The sequence below is a fragment of the Dermacentor variabilis genome, chromosome 2 (assembly GCF_050947875.1).
Source record: "Dermacentor variabilis isolate Ectoservices chromosome 2, ASM5094787v1, whole genome shotgun sequence".
NCBI classification, from domain to species: domain Eukaryota; kingdom Metazoa; phylum Arthropoda; class Arachnida; order Ixodida; family Ixodidae; genus Dermacentor; species Dermacentor variabilis.
In genome coordinates, this window is record NC_134569.1 from 84,857,189 (window position 1) to 84,874,643 (window position 17,455).

The window sequence follows — 17,455 nt, forward strand, 5'->3', positions numbered from 1 at the left end:
AGTAAGTTTGAGGCGGCTGTTGTCATGCTAGGTCGCCGCGGCATCAAATGAAAATAACATTTTTCGCGCGGTATATATATGGTATATATCCACCAAAACAGAGGTTTGCAAAGCCACAACAGTGTCATGTACATCAATTGTAAACACAGGCAATGGAGCCAGCTGAGGCAACGAATGGACACGGGACCACGTGATCAAAACTGGCAGTGCCCACAGGATCGCTGTGAAAAGGGCCAACAAGTGCTAAAGGCTGTCTGACTAATGACTTTATCACCAAGCTGACAAGCTTACTACAGTTGGGCTCTCAAACCCAATTCTGGAAATGTGGACTATGTGCACACTGCAGTATATTGGTGACGTGCCATCACGGTATGGCTACCGACAAGACACTCAACCACAGCCTTTGTGTCCCCATGGCCCTGCTTCGTGGTGTAAATAGAATGCAGCCATTGTAAAGAATGAGCCTCCACCAGAGAGCAAGTACAACTTGCCAGAGGCTGTAAGCAATGTGCAATGTTTAGTTCATTAGAATCTGCTGGACAAGAAGCTTCTACAGAGGTGTCAGAGGGCAGACTGAATGCCAGTGAGGCACTGTGAAAGGACAAGAAACGCATAATTTTTGCTCTTGAGACAGCTGGGGCAGAGGCTGTTATGTGTTTCAACTTTAGAAAACATAAGTCATTCGGACTGCATGAGCTGCAGCTACAGCAAATGTGGAAAGGCAGCTAGAGAGCAGTCAAGAAAGTGTTCTGCAGTTGACTTGGTACAGAAAGCATGTATCCTCAGCAGCATCGGAGGCAGCTGTAAAGAAGCACAGACAAAAGCCTGCTTCAGATTACTCCCCAGGGGCTTTCTGTGCTATTGCAAACATTATTTTCTAGTTTTGATGCCTGAAGCGTATATTTTTCAAGTTCTTTTCTTTTTTTTCATTTTTAAGTCTTTTTTTTTTTTTCAATTCAAATTTCGGGAGCAGCATTGCATCGCGCTACTAATTCAGGTTTCTTCATTTCATTTTTTTTTGCCTGAATACTGGTGAGTCAGAGTGCATGAAAGCTGTGATTTAGTGTTCTAGAATGGCTGCAGCATTGTAAGATCTTGTAGAAATAAAGAAAAATTCACATTTGTGAAATTGCAACTTTAGAATTTGATAATGTTGGCTAAAATACATAGTTGACCGTTTTCTGGGCGCACACTATTAGAGTGACAGCTCGCCTACTACAGGTACAAACACGGAAAACACCTGGTTCTGTAAATCTGACCTTCAAGCCCAGCCTTGGTCAAACTGGGACAGCCGGCCACTACCGGCGGCTGCTGCATATGCCATGCAGCTGCCCATATCTTGAAAAAGGCCAGACCACACGTACACTTGTGGTTGTGCAGAAGCTCGCGTCCATGCGCCATGCTCCTGCTGCGCCTCGCTCCGGCCGCATCTCACGAGGAATGGTGGTCGGCATTCGCTAAGACAGCGGGCTCGCTAGGCTCACTCGTAGACGCCTTGGAAGACGCCACTTTGTAATTTGTTATTGACATTGTTTCAGAATACTTTGATATCTATAAACATATTGTCATATCTTTAAAACTGTTAGATCAGCACAAAAAGGAAAGATTAAGCACTTTCTTGCACGATATAAATTTGCTTCACTGAGAGTTGAATGTGCCACGTCGTAGCTGCGTAGACAGGCCCGCCGACGCGAGGCAGCACAAGGTAACAATAACTGAGAGCGTCAAGATCACGCTGTGTTTTGACATGTACGAGCACAGGGGAAGGAAGAAACTGAGCGAGTGTCATGTAACAGTCTTTAAACCTAGTTATAAAAAAACCTATTAAACTGGTATGATGGGAAATAGGCCCTCAAGTGATATGCAAGTGGTAGATTTAGTCGGCTTGCTTTGGTTGCGTCTGCTGCACGACTTTTGGAATGCACGCACATAGTAGGTGTTGTAAACGCATGCTGAGGGAAGGAATTCAAGTTTCTGAAGCAGTCAAGTCTCTGTTATGTCTGTAAGGTAGTGCACCAAACCACCACGTGCCTCGCTGCTTAAGCAAGCAGCAGACAGGTGCCAAAGCTGGAGGGAACGAAGGTGCCAGTTAATTGAGCGGCACTGTGCCCAACAACTCGTGAGGGCCACCTCATGGACGACTGGTCACGTTTTGGGGCGGCTTCAGGGAAACGAGGAAACCTTTCACCCTGCAAACATGTGAAGGCAACCAAGCCGCCCTTTTGATGGCCATGCAATGTCTTTGGACTAATCCTCTGGGAAACAGTGACGTCTTTCACCCTTGCAAACCTGTGCATGCAGTCGACCGAGCGTCCAGAGTCCACAGCGACTGCTTTCCCATGTGAAAAAAAATTCGTCTTATCTTGTGCTCTACGACGCAACGATAGACGGGTGAGTCGAGGCCCCCGACCAAATTTAAGGCCGTGCCATCCCAGTGTTATGGCAGATGGTCCCAGCTGACACTGTTGTTCTGCTCACTGCCTTTTTCTCTCAAAAGACTGGTGAGAACTCAATGTCTCACCATGTCGCACCACACATTCTTACAAAATATGCACGTAAATCTCAAGGAAAGGCGACGACTTCGGTGTTTAAAGTGAAGGGTAATTCTGTTTATATTTCTTTCACAACGAAAAATGTGCAGCGAAACCTTTTAGTAAGCAAACGCGTAACAAATAACAATCCTGGGAACATCTCGTCTCATCCTACGTAGGCTGTGGGGATGCGCGACTCTTGCGCGTCTCCTGATATGTTTTTCCCGCATAGGGCGTCTCCTGTAATCCGGCTTCGCGGCGTGGCCTGGCGCCCGCTGCGCTCGGAGTGGTTGAGGCGCAGTACGAGAGATGGCGCGAGTGTTGCGCTGCTAATGCCGCCGACAGGCGGGGTTACTTGGGCACCGCAAGACAAGGCGCTTGCTCTCTTGGGTTCGGGACAGCAAACAGTGCGGACGTGCCGTGCCGTGCGTGCGCCGATCCATGCTTCTGCGAGACCGTCTCGCGTGGCCGCCTTGGAACGCGCCACCGTTCGCGTGACCGTACACGCGAATGACCAGGCGTTGGGATCCAGCATGGGGCGAACATATTCGCTCGCTATCCGGTCGCGGTGAGTCGGACTTCTAGATTTGTCGCGCACCCATCGGCATGTTTTGTGGATAGCAACTCGACTAGCAGGCATTGATCTATGAAAGGTGCAATAAATGCCCTTGTGATTGTTTGCACTACTGTGTTGTCGTTCCTTTGTCCCAAGAGCTCGGGACGAGAACACCCCACAAGGTGCAAGACAGCGAAACAAAAATGAGCAGTATGCACTGGTGTTTATAGTAAACAACGCCTGATTTGACGAAACAATAAACCACGCTCAGGCACACTCTGGATGGGTTTCGAGGTGAGAGCGTTGACTAACTGCGGTGGTAAGCGCAAGTGATGCTTTGAAAATTATGTTGTCATGGATCTCGCTTCCCAGTCTTCCACGTTTCAAGGCAACACATTTGAAGCAAAAAACGAAGCCTGTGGTGGCAGAAACCCACGCATTATGCTTCTTACATGCTTCCATACCTTTGACCATAGTTTCATACAATAAATACTAGAGGGAGCCCTTGGGCTAGTGTCTATGGGAGGTGCAGTGGGAGAATTTGAGCCAGCATGGGAATTATGGGAAACATGGATTTGCCTAAACTTCGTCCTTCTGACTTCAAGTGGCTTTTTGACTTCGTAAACTCATTTTCAACAGTGCACTGCGTAAAAAATAATTAAACATTATTAAAACTGTCTGATGACAGGATTCGAACACAGAACCTCTAAGCACAGAACCCCGATATTCAAACCATTGCGTCACGGATGCATGCATCAACAAGCAATGTGAAATTCCCTTATGAATTTATTGTGGGCATGCTAGTGCTTTGAGACATTTGGTGCATTTCGATTTGGCCACCTTGACAAGCTCAATTGTTGCAATTAGCAGCGATTGTGCGTGTTTGCAGTCTTCTGCACTTCGAACCGTATAGATTGCTCTGAAAATTACAACAGTGAGGCATATAAAGTGTAATAAACAAAGTTACAAGAACGTCTGAATCCACACGCTTGAAGATCAGGCAAGTCCATTGGCATGGTAGGTCAATGACTTCAGTGCCAGAGTTTCCTCTATTATGGAAACAATGCCTTTGAAGGCAGGCACCACTATGCCACTAATCTTCAGTGCCAGAGTTTCCTCTATTATGGAAACAATGCCTTTGAAGGCAGGCACCACTATGCCACTAATCGACCATGTACGAAACAATCGCGAATGGTTCGGCAACAATGTGGGCCTATTCCTACCCACAAGGCGCCACGCACAAAGTCCTGGAGAGTGAGAGGGGCGGCTTCAGAGGAAGTTGGCTTGCTGAGGCCAGCGGAATCACATGACGCTCCCTTCTTGTTTTTTTTACTTCCTCCATGCGCACGAGCTGTGCCGCACTGTCTGCGCATGCGCCGGCGCAAGCTTGCGCATGTCGGCAAGCGTACGTGTAGTCTGGGCTAAAGCGACCTGCGACTCGTACCGGTGCCTCCTCTATTTTTCAGTGCCTGCGCGAACGCTTTCCCCAGGCCGTCGGGCACCCGCTTCGCCGCCGCTCGCAGCTGCCGCGTTGCAGCGCTGTGTGAGTAGAATACAGAAAGCTAGTCCTGACCGGCCACGCGCAGTACGAAGCTCACGAATTCTTGTTTGCCTCAGTGTTTAATTACATTCCTGTTTTTCTCAGGTTAGTGCAGGTGTGTATTCCGCATGCAGTCTGCCCGGCTGCGATGACAGTGGGAAACTCGCATTTGTATTTGATAGTATACGTTTTTTCTCAGGCTTTTGCACGGACGTGTTGCACATGCAGTCTGTCCGGCCGCACTGACAGTGGGAAACTCGCATTCGTATTTGATAGTATTCTTTTTTTTCTCAGGCTTTTGCACGGACATGTTGCACATGCAGTCTGTTCGGCTGCGCCGATAGTGTGAAAAGTTGAATACGAATACGTATTCGAATTAGCGAGATCTCTGACGAGGTCCGCACGTAGAGCAGGACACCCGGTCGCTAATCGTCAAGCCTTGAACCTCCGTTTTGCCAGCTGCTGTTCGAGACTTGCGCTCGCTCTTATGCTCTGCTTGCTCTCGCACCGCTTCCTTGTTGGTGGCACGTGGTTTTCCGCAATCACCATCGCCAATTCTCTTCTTGTTGTTGCCACAACACAATCATCATTCCAAGCTGGTCTTGTCACCGCCACACGCCACTATCCACATCATCACAAACAGCTAATTTCTGCAGATTAAATACGAAGTAAACTTGGTAGTTTTATCGATCATGTAAACTGCTTTAAACATCGTGTACTAAATCAACAAGCATGGAGTCACGGTCGCACTGACAAACTTGGCCTCCCTTCCCCCCCGCAAGAGAGAGGGAAGATGCAGCACATCAAGCCACCAACCTGCTTTCCTCACACTGTATAGCATGTGGCAGCTGCAATCTTATCACTCTTAGACTTTATATAGAACCTCACGTTGATGCCAGCAGTGGAAATTTGCTTGAAGTGCCCACATTATTGCCATTGCAATAAATAGTGTGTTTTGGCCTATTTTTGAAGTGTGACCACTTGTTTGCACTTTCCCATTCTGTTAATATCGTAATTAATGACGTCCATTTTATACCTTTTATATATTGAGTAGACTTGGCATTGTTTACAATTTGTATACATTTGCTGTGAAATTGGGCATGTAAAATGAAACTTCCCATTTAACGGTGCATCACTGCAACTGGATGGTATATTCTTGCCTCTCCGTTGTTTGCTCAGGGACCGAATGGCTGACTTCAGGCGCCTTCTGCAAAGAGGGCTTGAAGTGATCCGTGGAATTGGAAACCATAGCATGGACCTTGCTCTGGTCGTTCACTTGGCTAGGACATTTGCAAAAAAGGTACGTTTCACAACATTGCTTTGCGACAGTTATACAAGAGTAAGACAACAGAGCCTTCTTTTTTAGAAAATATATTTAAGGAAATAAATAGGGGGGGAGGGGGAATGTGCTAACCGTGAGAATGCATGCTTTGAAGTCACTAAATAATTTGGCAGACTGGTCTGTAGTTCACAACTACGTAAAGCAAAGTGTTGCGAGATTGTTGCAGAACGAGATACTAACGTGCGACGAGCTGGTGGAGCCATGCGGCCCCAAATGTGTGCTCTCGTTCTACTGTTGCTTAATGTTACAAGACGGGGATGGGTTACTGGAAGAGCGAAACGCCATGTTCACTTTGTGCTGTGTGCAGCAGGGAATGGCAGCACATTTGGTTTATCGCCTATTAAAAGCGTGCAGTACGCTTCCATTTGCATCACGCCTCACATGCTGTTAAATCGTTAGGTGAAGATGCTTATTGCAGTAGGGTTGGCAGCGATAGCTAGGAATCGGTTGTGCGATGACTCGCTGGATTTGCTGGTACTTGAGACGTGTGTTGCCATTCTTCTGTTGTGTAGACTTTTGAGGAGGGACACGGCCTCCAAAAGCCCCCCAAAAAATCTGAAAGCTTTTTTTTTAAAACTGCATATTTGGCCTGATATGTCAGCTGCCTTTTCTGTAATTATCAGTGCTTAATTTGCCATGAACTACTACTTCAATGAAATACAGTGGACGACCGATAATTCGGACTCCAAGGGGGACGTAAATAAATCTGAACTATAGAATGCCCAAAAAATCAAGTGTATTGAAGAAAAATCACTTGATTTAGGTTTTAAGGCATCTGTGCACGGGAGAAGTGGTTGATGCGTTGCTGCACTTACTTCCGCTTATGTGCGACCAAGTCTGCCTGTATTTATGCTAGATTTGAGTTTTGCTGCATGCCCATGCGAGGACTGCAACAGCTTATGTGAAAGGCTCCGGAGCACACGGTATATCATCAGAGTCAGTGTCGCTGTTTGACGGTGGGAGAACTTGCTCAATTCTTGCATCATCGTTCAGCTCGGCACACGACAAAACCGTGCTGTCGACATCTGCAAAGTCTTCAAGTCTAACGGTGGCAGGAACCGGCACACAGCAGCCCAGCAGGTCATCAATGATGTCCGCGTTTGAGCTCTTTATGATGAGTGACAATTCAGCCTCTTCAATTGCAGAGTCAGGCTCATTCGGACTGCGACTCGAGACTCATTTAGAGTCGGGCTACGAGGGCACCGTTGGGGCCAGTTGATGTGGCCTATCTATATCTTCACGAGAAAGACTTGTTGGAGCCAGCAGAGAGCTTAAACAAACAAGCACAGCATGGCAGAACGCTGTGCGCAAGGCAAACTACACAGAATGGCGATAGCAGGCCATGTGCGGGGGTACCGGAAAAGGATATGATGATCGTGATGTTCATGTGACCTGACAATTCGGGCAAAGTGTCCAAGATTGGCAGTTGCAGTTAAATCTCCGAGGCGTAAAGCAGCGATCAAGGCTAGGCCTCAGAGATTACCATCTAGCATGTAATCTCTGAGGCCATACTTGGTGTCTCATTGAGGTTGCCAGAGGACATAATGCTGGCAGAGTTGGCGTGCACTACAGGCATGGACGGAGTCCGGATAATCGAATGTAGAGCTGGCGGCTGTTCGAAATATTGCTCTTCTTCACACATTTAAGTGTATGGGGGCCATTGGTGCTGCCACGACGCTCTCTGGATTATCGGTGTCCGATTTATCAGATGGCGACTGTATATAACAAGCCGTGGCGGCGGTGCGCAATTGCTGGAACAACCGTCACTTCAGCTGAGTGCTGTTTCGGTGCAATATAACCGACCGAGGCTAGCTTGGTTCCCCCCCTCGAATTGCTGCACTTTTGCCGCCCTTTGTGGCAGCAGCGACAGTGCGGTGAATGCATTATTCACTTGTGATTGGGAAGCTCATGGGTGCTTTCCAGTTTTCTGCTTCTCGGAAGTAAAGCTGCAAACATTTCTTGGGCCAAAGGATGAGTTCATTATTAAATTTTCTAAATTAACAAAGTGTTACTGAATTTTTTAAAGATATCTTTTGTGGGGTTCTCACCCATGATCAGTTATTTGCTGTCTGACCGAGCATTTTAAAACAGTCGGCAATCGCCTCAAATTGTTTAAAAAAAGAAAAAAAGAAAGAGCATAAAAGCAATATTTACTTACCACTTATATTTGAATAATATTTTGACTGGTCAAAACGGAACAGCTGACAGATTAAAAAATTGTAGATCAACTCTGCAGAGTGTCTACTGCAGATCAAGACGTAGAAGAGGAAGGGAAGGACATAACAGGGCTTGTAGCCGAGAAAGTAGCAACTCCTATATCCTTGGAATACATAAAAGGCCTAAAGAACTATGTTGAGCAAAATACTATGACGGCAGATCAAGTGAACACCCTTGTGATGATAAGACATGTATTGTCTTCATCACCAAAGCTGTACAGTGCAGTTGAAGCTTAGAAGCTTCTTTCAGGAGAGGAATAAATCCATTCTTTATCTGTGTTTGTGACTTGTAATTCACTCTGGTTATAACAAACCCATTTAGTGTTTACAAAAGTCTTTTGTAACAGTATTACTTGTACTACATACTTTTTTTTCCAACAGATCAAAATCTTATTCACTCTCGAGGTCTGTTATAATGAGGTTATACTGTATCTTGATTTACGTGTACCCAAGTTACTGATAGCTTGCTGCATTTTTGTTGCGCAATGCTTAGGAGATTCTCGAGCATATGCAGCACCATGTTTTCTTGTCCAAAATTTATAAGCATTAAAGTTGGTGATAAATTTTCTGATCTTTAATTAGAAATCTGCTATTTAGTATTCACACACCTCCAATTTTTTCTTGTTGTATATTGAACTTCGCATCTCTCAACGTGTTTTTAAGGTTGCCCATGTAACATGCTGGGATATTATTGTGTGACGATTTGGAAAGTAAACATAATTGCACTTTTATGGAAGGGCGATTTTTAACAATATTGAGAGGGCAAGAAAACTGTTTGCTTTTCAAACTTACAGGATTGCGCTCCAGCATGTTGCACTGGAATGAACTTTGAACTTTGAACTTTGGTATGCATTGCATTATGACATTGTCCTCATGGTTCTGGTTTGCAGTCGTCGTCCAGGCGTGCTGATGGCCTGGAGGAGGAGTCTAAGGCTCTAGAAGACAGGGCGGCACACTATTGGGAGGTTGTCATTTCTATGCTGGAAAAGTCTGGCAACACCAGCAGCCCACTGTCAGCATCACGCCGGCTGTTTTGTGTGTCAGCCAGTAGTACATTGACAGGGCCACAGGAGACAAGGGCCCTCAAACAAGAAGCCAAGATGTTTCTGGCTGTGCGTGCTATGAATGCAGACTGTCTGGACGAGGCTGCTGAGATGCTCTCCCAGTTGACCACTGCACAGGCTGCCTTTTACACTGCTCTCGTAAGTCTTCCACACTGCTGTTACACGTATTGTGCTAAGGGATGTTGCTTTCTATTTTCCTGACTGCATTATAAATTTGCTTCAGCGGGCTAAATTTGTGGTTGATCTCAAGAGTTTGTGATGCTGCTGTTTAAAGTGTCTCTAGAACAGCACAGACAGTCTTTCAGTAAGATGCAGGAATGTGTGCATTCCACACCTAGACCACTCATAACGTAAACACTTATAGTGCAGGACCGGATATAATGCAGTGTTCTCAAACTCCTGTTCATCGTCTCATAGAACTCCATGTATGTGCATACCGGTTATAGTGATTCCATGCAAGACGAAATACTGGTTATAATGCGGTTGCCAGGAAATCCCGCAGACAAGCGAGGCAGCAAGCGCATTTCTCAGTGAGGCGTGCTGGCCAAGTAGAGAGCAATGAGGGTGATGCAAAAGCGGAGGAAGAGACTTCAAGCGAGTAAACAAACGGAGGGGCAAAAAAAAAAAAGAAAACGTGGCAGCGGTGTGCTGGCTTCGCAGGTGTGCGGCGGTTTCCTTGGCCACGGAGAAGCCTTTTGCATTCGTCCGCATCGAATGCATGTGCATTGCCACTTTTTGACTGACGATTTCTGAATTATCGGTGAGGCTTGGAAAATGAATTTTGACTGTTAAATCAATTTGTTGTTTTTGCCAACTCCACAAACTTGGAATAACCTGTTGAGGCAGTGAGTGCGTTTCGCATTTGCCTGTTGGAAAGTGCAGATGTCATGTGTGTGATCTTGACTCTGCGACGCTGTCAGTTTAAACTGTGTTCCGCAAATTCTTCATTTTGAAACGTTCTCCGCACTAACTTTTATCATTAAAGGGACACTAAAGCGAAACAATAAATCAGTTTAGACTAATAAAGCATTGTTTGAGAACTCTGGAGGCAGTCATTTCAAAATAATAGCTTGATTATTAGGTGAGAAAATGAAGGTCGAAGTATCAGTATTTGAATTTGGCACCAAAACCCCGATGCTGGTACGTAAAATGAAGACTACATTGCCAACATCGCACCGAGCACAAGTGAAAGTGGGCACAATGAGGTCCTTTGCACACTTCTCTGAGATGATTGGTGCACTCACTAGTCCAGTATTCCGCACGAATGTGGAAGGTTGCGGCCTCAGCTGCTCCGGCTTGTTAGACAATGTGGAGAAGTGCATGCGTTGCAGGCAGGGAAATTGCCCAAGCAGAAGAAAATACAGGACTATTTAATGTGAAACCAAGCTAGTTTCATCAATAAAGGGATTTTATAAATGGTATGTGCTTTTATGACGTCCACTTTTTTAGCAGGCTTATATCGAATTATTGCCTATATCGAACTGATAGGCGTTTTTTTGCAAGTTTGATGTAGCCGGGTTCGACTGTATGCAGTAAAAGCTCGTTAAACAGTATCCGCTTAAGCATACTTTAGTTTTAAAAGTAATAAAGTCAAATCCCTGACTCAGCGGCCATTGAATGTAATGCCTTTTGTATCAGCATAAACCGTACCAGCTTATTGCGTGCATATCGGTTAACACATAATGTTTCCACTTTTTGTTGTGCAATCCCGGCAGTGCGTCGTCGTCATCGGGCGGCCCGGTAGAACAAGCCTCAGAGATTAGAACAACGGCCTCCAAGCGCCCTGTGCTTTTGTGTGTGAAGGCACATCAACATTATCATTTCAGCACTGTGCCAGAGAGCGTTGGGGCATTGTGCAAGCAAGGACTTGCGTCATATGCTCACTGCATCCATGCCAGCAGATGCAGTGAAATCAGTACAAGCCAGCCATCTTGCCTAACTCTTGACATCGCTGATCGGTGGTGCTACCATTTAAAGACGTTCCTCTTGTTAGGCTGTGAGTCATTCGAAACGAGAAACTAACTCGAAAACTGCACAAATTTATCCATAATTTACTATGTCGTCGAGATGGCTTGAGACTATGCAAAAGCTGTTTTACACTCATTAGCTATGAACGAAGCGAGTTCTACAACAGCACTGCCAACAGTTTGATGAGGTGACCAGGATTACCACCAATTTGTCCATGCTCCTTATGTAAACCGTGCATATCTGGGAAAGTCTAAATTTGAAAAATATTGACACGTACATATTTTGAGCACACTGTTAGTCTAAATATGCTAAACTAAAGCTGTCAATATAATAGCCCATACCAGCATGGTACTGAGATTTCAGTGTATCCATTAGCTTCCTGCATCTGATTATGAACCTAACCCAGTCTAGTAATTTTTATTAGCGAGTGGTACCAGTCGCTGTGGAATTGGCACACAGGTGATGAAGAAGATGGCCCAGCGTGAGTCTCCCCAGCGAGGTGTGCAGCATGCCCTGCTTCAGAGGGAACGGGCCGCGTTGCAGCTGGCCCTTGAGCGTGGCCGCCGAGAGCCAGACCAGGCCCTGGCGTCCGCTGTACGTGCTCAGCTGGATGACCTTGAGGGGCGCCTCATTAATGTCTCAAGTGAGCACCTCTTTCACGCCTCTATGGACGGTTGGCTGTTGTGAACACGGAAGAATCTTGATGGTACAGATCTCTCAAAACGGCACACAAATTCGTGTAGCCCCAAAACATGAAATAATCTGAAAAAAAAAAGGAGGATGCAGCAATGAAATGGCCGAATTGCTAGAAATTTCCAGTCTAATGAATTTTTTTTCTTCTGCCATTTGAAGACCTTCCTTTATCTCATGGCAAAATATTTCGCAGAAGTATGCAGCAGAATTTGTGGCTTTCTCACCGCAGCACTGCGTTTCTCATGCAGAAATGAATGCAACCAAAACAAGTGCGTAAGGGGAAACAAAAATACTGCTTGCTGCGATTGCTTCAGACAAATTCATAGTTGTGATCAACACTATCATGGATGGTGACCACTAGGATCTTGAGGCAAGCTGCCATCGTTTCATGCTTGGCTGTGAACACAAGAATATAAAAATGCAGAGCGTTCCTTTCGTACCCGTACTGCTTCCCATATTTTGTTTATTTGCATTCCTCATTTGTGACGCTCCATGATAGGCATGCTCTGAGGGGTTGAATTTATGAAAGTTTAATGCCATTAAATAAAACATTGCTTGCCGGGGCCACAGGGCGAGTCAAAATTACTGGAATTCTCAACTCGTTAATTCGAAATTTCGTATAATTCTAAGTTCAACAATGTTTCATTCATTTCCATTCGTTCAACAATGTATTGAAAGCAATATGTGATCCATCCCGCTAATTCACTCTGAAATCCGCACCACCACTGGTAATTCGAACTCCATGCCATTGTGGATGGGGAGGGTGCTAGTGCATGAGGGCACGTTGGCGACGCTGACATCGCCACGCAGGCCGCGCTGCTTTGCTCTTTACATATGTGGCGCTTTGTTTAAGCCCGACTTGAGAGAGATACAATATGACACAAATCTTCAGGCAAAAAAAATCTCGAAAAAAAAATAGATTTTTTGAAAATAACATTTTCAATACCTACAGTTACCGACTGTTCCTTTAATTCGCCAAGTTTCACATCTCGCGGAACAGTATTTTGCCTGCAATATCAATTCATAACATCTTTGTGAGCTGAATTCCGCGTAAAAAACAAACCTTTTTCTCGCAGTGCTTAGCTCTTTTTCTACATGTGCGATCACAGCCATCTTAGTCACGTTGCAAAGAGGAGTCTTTCTTCAATTTCCTGCCAAAAGTGATTCCGGGAAGAAAAAGAAAGTCCAGATGCGCGATCCCATTCATAGACTAGCGTGCGTGACCAGAAACGCGTGCTGTGGTTGGCTGTGCAGGGTTCCTGTCGTTCTCCATTCCGCAGGTGACGCGAAGGCGCATCTTGTATGTTTGTGACAAGTGCGCAACGATTTCCAATCCACCAGGAAGTTTGCCATGAGGCACAACTTCGGCAAAAAAAAAAATAATAATAATAAATAAAGAAAGAAAGAACCGATCGGCTTATAACTTTCAAAAGCGTTCCATTCCTTCGGAGAACATCGAGAATAGTGTGCTGCCAACGGCAAGCGCTGCCGAAGCTCCGGACGATGCCGAAGTAGGCCTAGCCAGCTTACTAACGAGTGAAAGTGTTCCGGACAGTGCCGGCGTTCAGCGTGACACTGCACTGTTGCAGCGTGCGGATTTGCTGCAGAGGGAGGCGAATGTTCAAAAAAACTACGAAGTTCCTGCTTCAACGCCAGTTTACGAGAAAATTGTATCCGAAGGGTCCGAATACCTTTATCGAAATTCAAATCTCTTGCCACCCAACGGGGGAAGTGGTGACGTTGCATATGCCATCACCACCCTTTGCTGCCTTTGGTGAGTGAAACGGTGCCCGACAGACAGCGGCACCGAGCCAAGACACAGCGGCAGATTTGCCGCTGCAGGTGCTTTTTTGTGAAGTGGTCTAGACCGTTGAGGCATCCCATAACATCGCATGGTACTTGAATTATCTGCCACTTGCAGTTTGTGCGAGTTTCGTGAGCAAACAAAACCAGCGCAGCACTGTGCAATAACAAAACTGCTGAAACGCAAAAGCGTGGGCAGTGCGGAGTCGAGCAAAAACGAAACCTTTCTACTGCCTATGTCATTGTCAAGGGTAATTTCAATGAGTCCTATTTTTTTTTAGGATATGAGGATGTTTTATGCAACGAGTAGTTGAGTACTAGTCACTGAATTTAATTTGGGAATGCTTTTGTCATCGGGCAAGTGCTTGGATGTCCCGGGCTAGTCTCTAATCATGTCCTGCATTTACCTCAATTTCTTGATTATTAAGGCTCTGTTCGCGATAATATTGATGCCTTAGAGATTCTCAAGCACTAATCTATCACTTTAGCTTGCCTTAGTCAGTGTCCTTTAGTGTTTGCCTTTAGTGTCCCTTCAAAAGCATGCAGTACACTTCCAATGGTACTACACCATGCATGCTTCGACACATGCTTCAAAATATAATTTGCCCTTAGAAGGATAATACTAAAATGATGCCTGTAAACTGAACAAAATCCAGTTCACTTCAGCTTTTGTTCTCTCCCTATTTCTTCCCCTCAGATGGCTCCTACACTGAAGAGGCAGCAGAAACGTCTTGGGCACCAGATGCCTCCTCCACACCCCGTTCTTCCCATGTTAGTTTTACTCGTCGGCCTCAACAAAACAGCACCCCTAAAGTTGACCCAAGCTTCTACCCATCACGTACAGATGCAAACCAGTCCTCTTTGTCAGAGGTATGTAGCTGGCGGTCTGTTTCTGGCATCCTGGGTATATAATATTGGTCGCCCTTTGTGGTTTTGTTGCTTCATGAAACATGAGATCACGTTAAAAACTGACACTTTGCAAATTTGCTTCGTGGAGTTCTGGACTACTTGAAGAAAAATCATGCAGAATTTATGTGCACAACTCAAATCCTGCACAACTAATGCCAGTGCATACAATTCTGTGTTCACTTTCATCCTGTGCAATGTACAACCTCATGCAATGTTTGTTTATTCCTCACAAAGGCCATAACATTTAATATTATGCTGTTTAAATGTTCATGCAGTTCACTGTTCACAAACCATGCCAAAATGAAAACCCCAATCAAGTGGGTGCATAGTGTGAGACGTCTACACAGTGTTCTCGCAAGGACGCAGGCAATCTACAACACTTGTTCAGGGAAGAATAATTATGGCAGGTGTATGAACAGAGCAGTGCGACACAATATCTAGCTATATTATTCTGTACTTCTGTCATGGTGCCACATATTAAGTCAATGAAAATCAATTAAATAAAATAATCTTTTGAATATGATGCATTATTTCATCAAAGGGCCCCTCACTAGGCCATATGGCAAATTTCAGTTGCTGGAAGTTATGCCACTCTAGGGAGTGTTCTGCAGCAAGAATTTTTCGAATTGGTCCCTTAATAGCCGAGATATAAATATTTCAATGCCGTGAACCCGTGATTTCATGATGGGAGGACCACTGCCAAGAGACACTCTCTCCACTTGCCCTGTGTAGCCCCCGCAGACAAAATTCGTTCCCTGCTTTTTCTCATACCGGAGCTTGAGGAGTGTGTGATGCATAAATCACAGGCCTCGCCTTCATTTTTTTTCTCTCGCTTTATTGCTACGCGGCGTACCTCTGCTGACAGCATCACACTTGAGCTGTTGTGTTTGTCTTGTTTTGCATAGCACACAATTTGGTGCACCTTGCACGAGAATACCTGAAGAGCGGTAGAAGTCAGTGCTACACGAATACTGAGGCAGACACAAGTGGTTAATAAAGCATGATTGCGCACTGGAACACAGTAGAAAGTGACATACTTTTGTTGTCTGTGCGCGCTGCTGCAGGACAGGGGAACAGACAGACAGACAGAACGGAAAATCCTGCAGAAAAGTGAGGCAGCAAAAGCATTTTGACCGAAGCGCGCCAGCTTAGGGGAGTGCGATGAGGGCAATGCGAAGAAAGAGCAGGAGACGTTGTAGGATTGTCCTCCCGTACTCTTGGGACAAAGGAACGACATTACAGTAGAGCAAACAATCACAAGGGCATTTATTGCACCTTTCATAGATCAATGCCAGCTAGCCGAGTGGCTATCCACAAAACATGCCGATGGGCGCTCGACAAATCTAGAAGTCAGACTCACCGCGACCGGATAACGAGCGAATATGTTCACCCCATGCTGGATTCCAATGCCTGGTCGTTCGCGCGTACGGTCACACGAACAGTGGCGCGCTCGAAGGCGGCCGCGTGAGATGGTCTCGCAGAAGCACGGATCGGCGTACGCGCGGGACGTCCACCGCGTTCGCCGGTCCGCCGCCCAAGAGGGAGCGTGTTCTCCCTTGTGCCCAAGTAGCCCCGCCGCAGCGCAACACTCGCGCCATCTCTCGCACTGCACCTCAACCACTCCGACCGCCGCGGGCGCCAGGCCATGCGAGCCGTGCGGGAAAACAACATATCAGGGGACGCATGAGAGTCGCGCATCCCCACATCCCCCCAACCTTATATCACTACATATTCCAGCGAAACGTCACACAGTCTAACATCAACACGTGCTTTGCTAACAAGGTAGTACATGCACCAGTGGCCGCGCCGAGAAAATGTCCACACGCTGTCCATAACATGCGAGCTGACATTGTCCTTGGGGGTACACCGCTGGCATCCACTGGTCACAGTAGCAGCTCTGCTGACTCGACGGCATGATTTAAACTTCGAAGCCATGTTTTGAGATTTTGGGTGCTAATAGTTGTATAGATATACCGCATTTACTTGAATCTAGGTTGTCGCCGATTGTAAGCCGTTCCCCGACTGTCTGAAGCCAGAAAAAATTTTAAAAACTTACCTCAAATGTAGGCCAAACAAAAAAGTGAGGGCGGCATTGACAAAATGAAAAAATTTATTTGATATGAACATGCCGAGCTCACTCTACGATATCATCGCTGCTAGCCAGACCACACACACATTTGTGGATGCGTACAAGCTCACGTCAGCACGCCGATGCACGTGCAGACAGTGTGGCATGCTTCGCACGCATCGAAATGTGGCGCGATCTTAGCTCCTCTCTGTTATTGCGCGCTTATTTTCCGTATCGCTGTCATTTCCTCGTTGTGGCAAACACATAAAGCAACCCCCGTTACCCCTCCAACGACGGATGTTTTTCTATTCGATGCCGAAGTCCCACCCGTCTTGGAACGTTTGACGAAGCCCCCGTTTTGCAGATAATCACAAGTCATTCTAGCACACATCCTTGCAGAGTGCACTAAGCTCAAGAACCCCCCACCCTCCCCAGCCCCAACCCCCCCGAGCGATGGGAGACCTTGTTGCCCAGCCCCGACCTACCGACCCAGCTCGCGCTGGCGGCTAGGGGCCAGGAACTGGTGGATGCATATGGGACCTGAGAAGAAGGTTCCACACCGTTTGGTGCCAGTGCGCACCGACCTTTACAAAGGGCTCAATAAAAGTTTATTCTCTCTCTCTCTCTCTCGTTGTGGCTAGCACAACCTTTCGTTTAAAAGCGGCACTATAGTGCCGTCGCCTGTTTATAGCTGTTATGGTAATGCCACGCTATGGGCCACGCCGCACGCCGATAATCAAAATAGCATGCAAAATAGCAAAGTCG

At 46.2% G+C, this 17,455-nt stretch overlaps 1 protein-coding gene across 2 annotated transcripts in view; it reads left to right on the forward strand.

Moving 5' to 3' along the window:
• Positions 1-17,455, forward strand: part of LOC142572214 (E3 SUMO-protein ligase RanBP2-like) — a 163,568-nt gene that overhangs the window by 63,539 nt on the left and 82,574 nt on the right. For both annotated transcript variants that reach the window (XM_075681165.1, XM_075681166.1), the window contains 4 exons: positions 5,807-5,927; positions 9,076-9,387; positions 11,677-11,860; positions 14,411-14,583. In XM_075681165.1, coding sequence (XP_075537280.1) covers positions 5,807-5,927; positions 9,076-9,387; positions 11,677-11,860; positions 14,411-14,583 — 790 coding nt within the window. The remainder of the gene's footprint in view (positions 1-5,806; positions 5,928-9,075; positions 9,388-11,676; positions 11,861-14,410; positions 14,584-17,455) is intronic.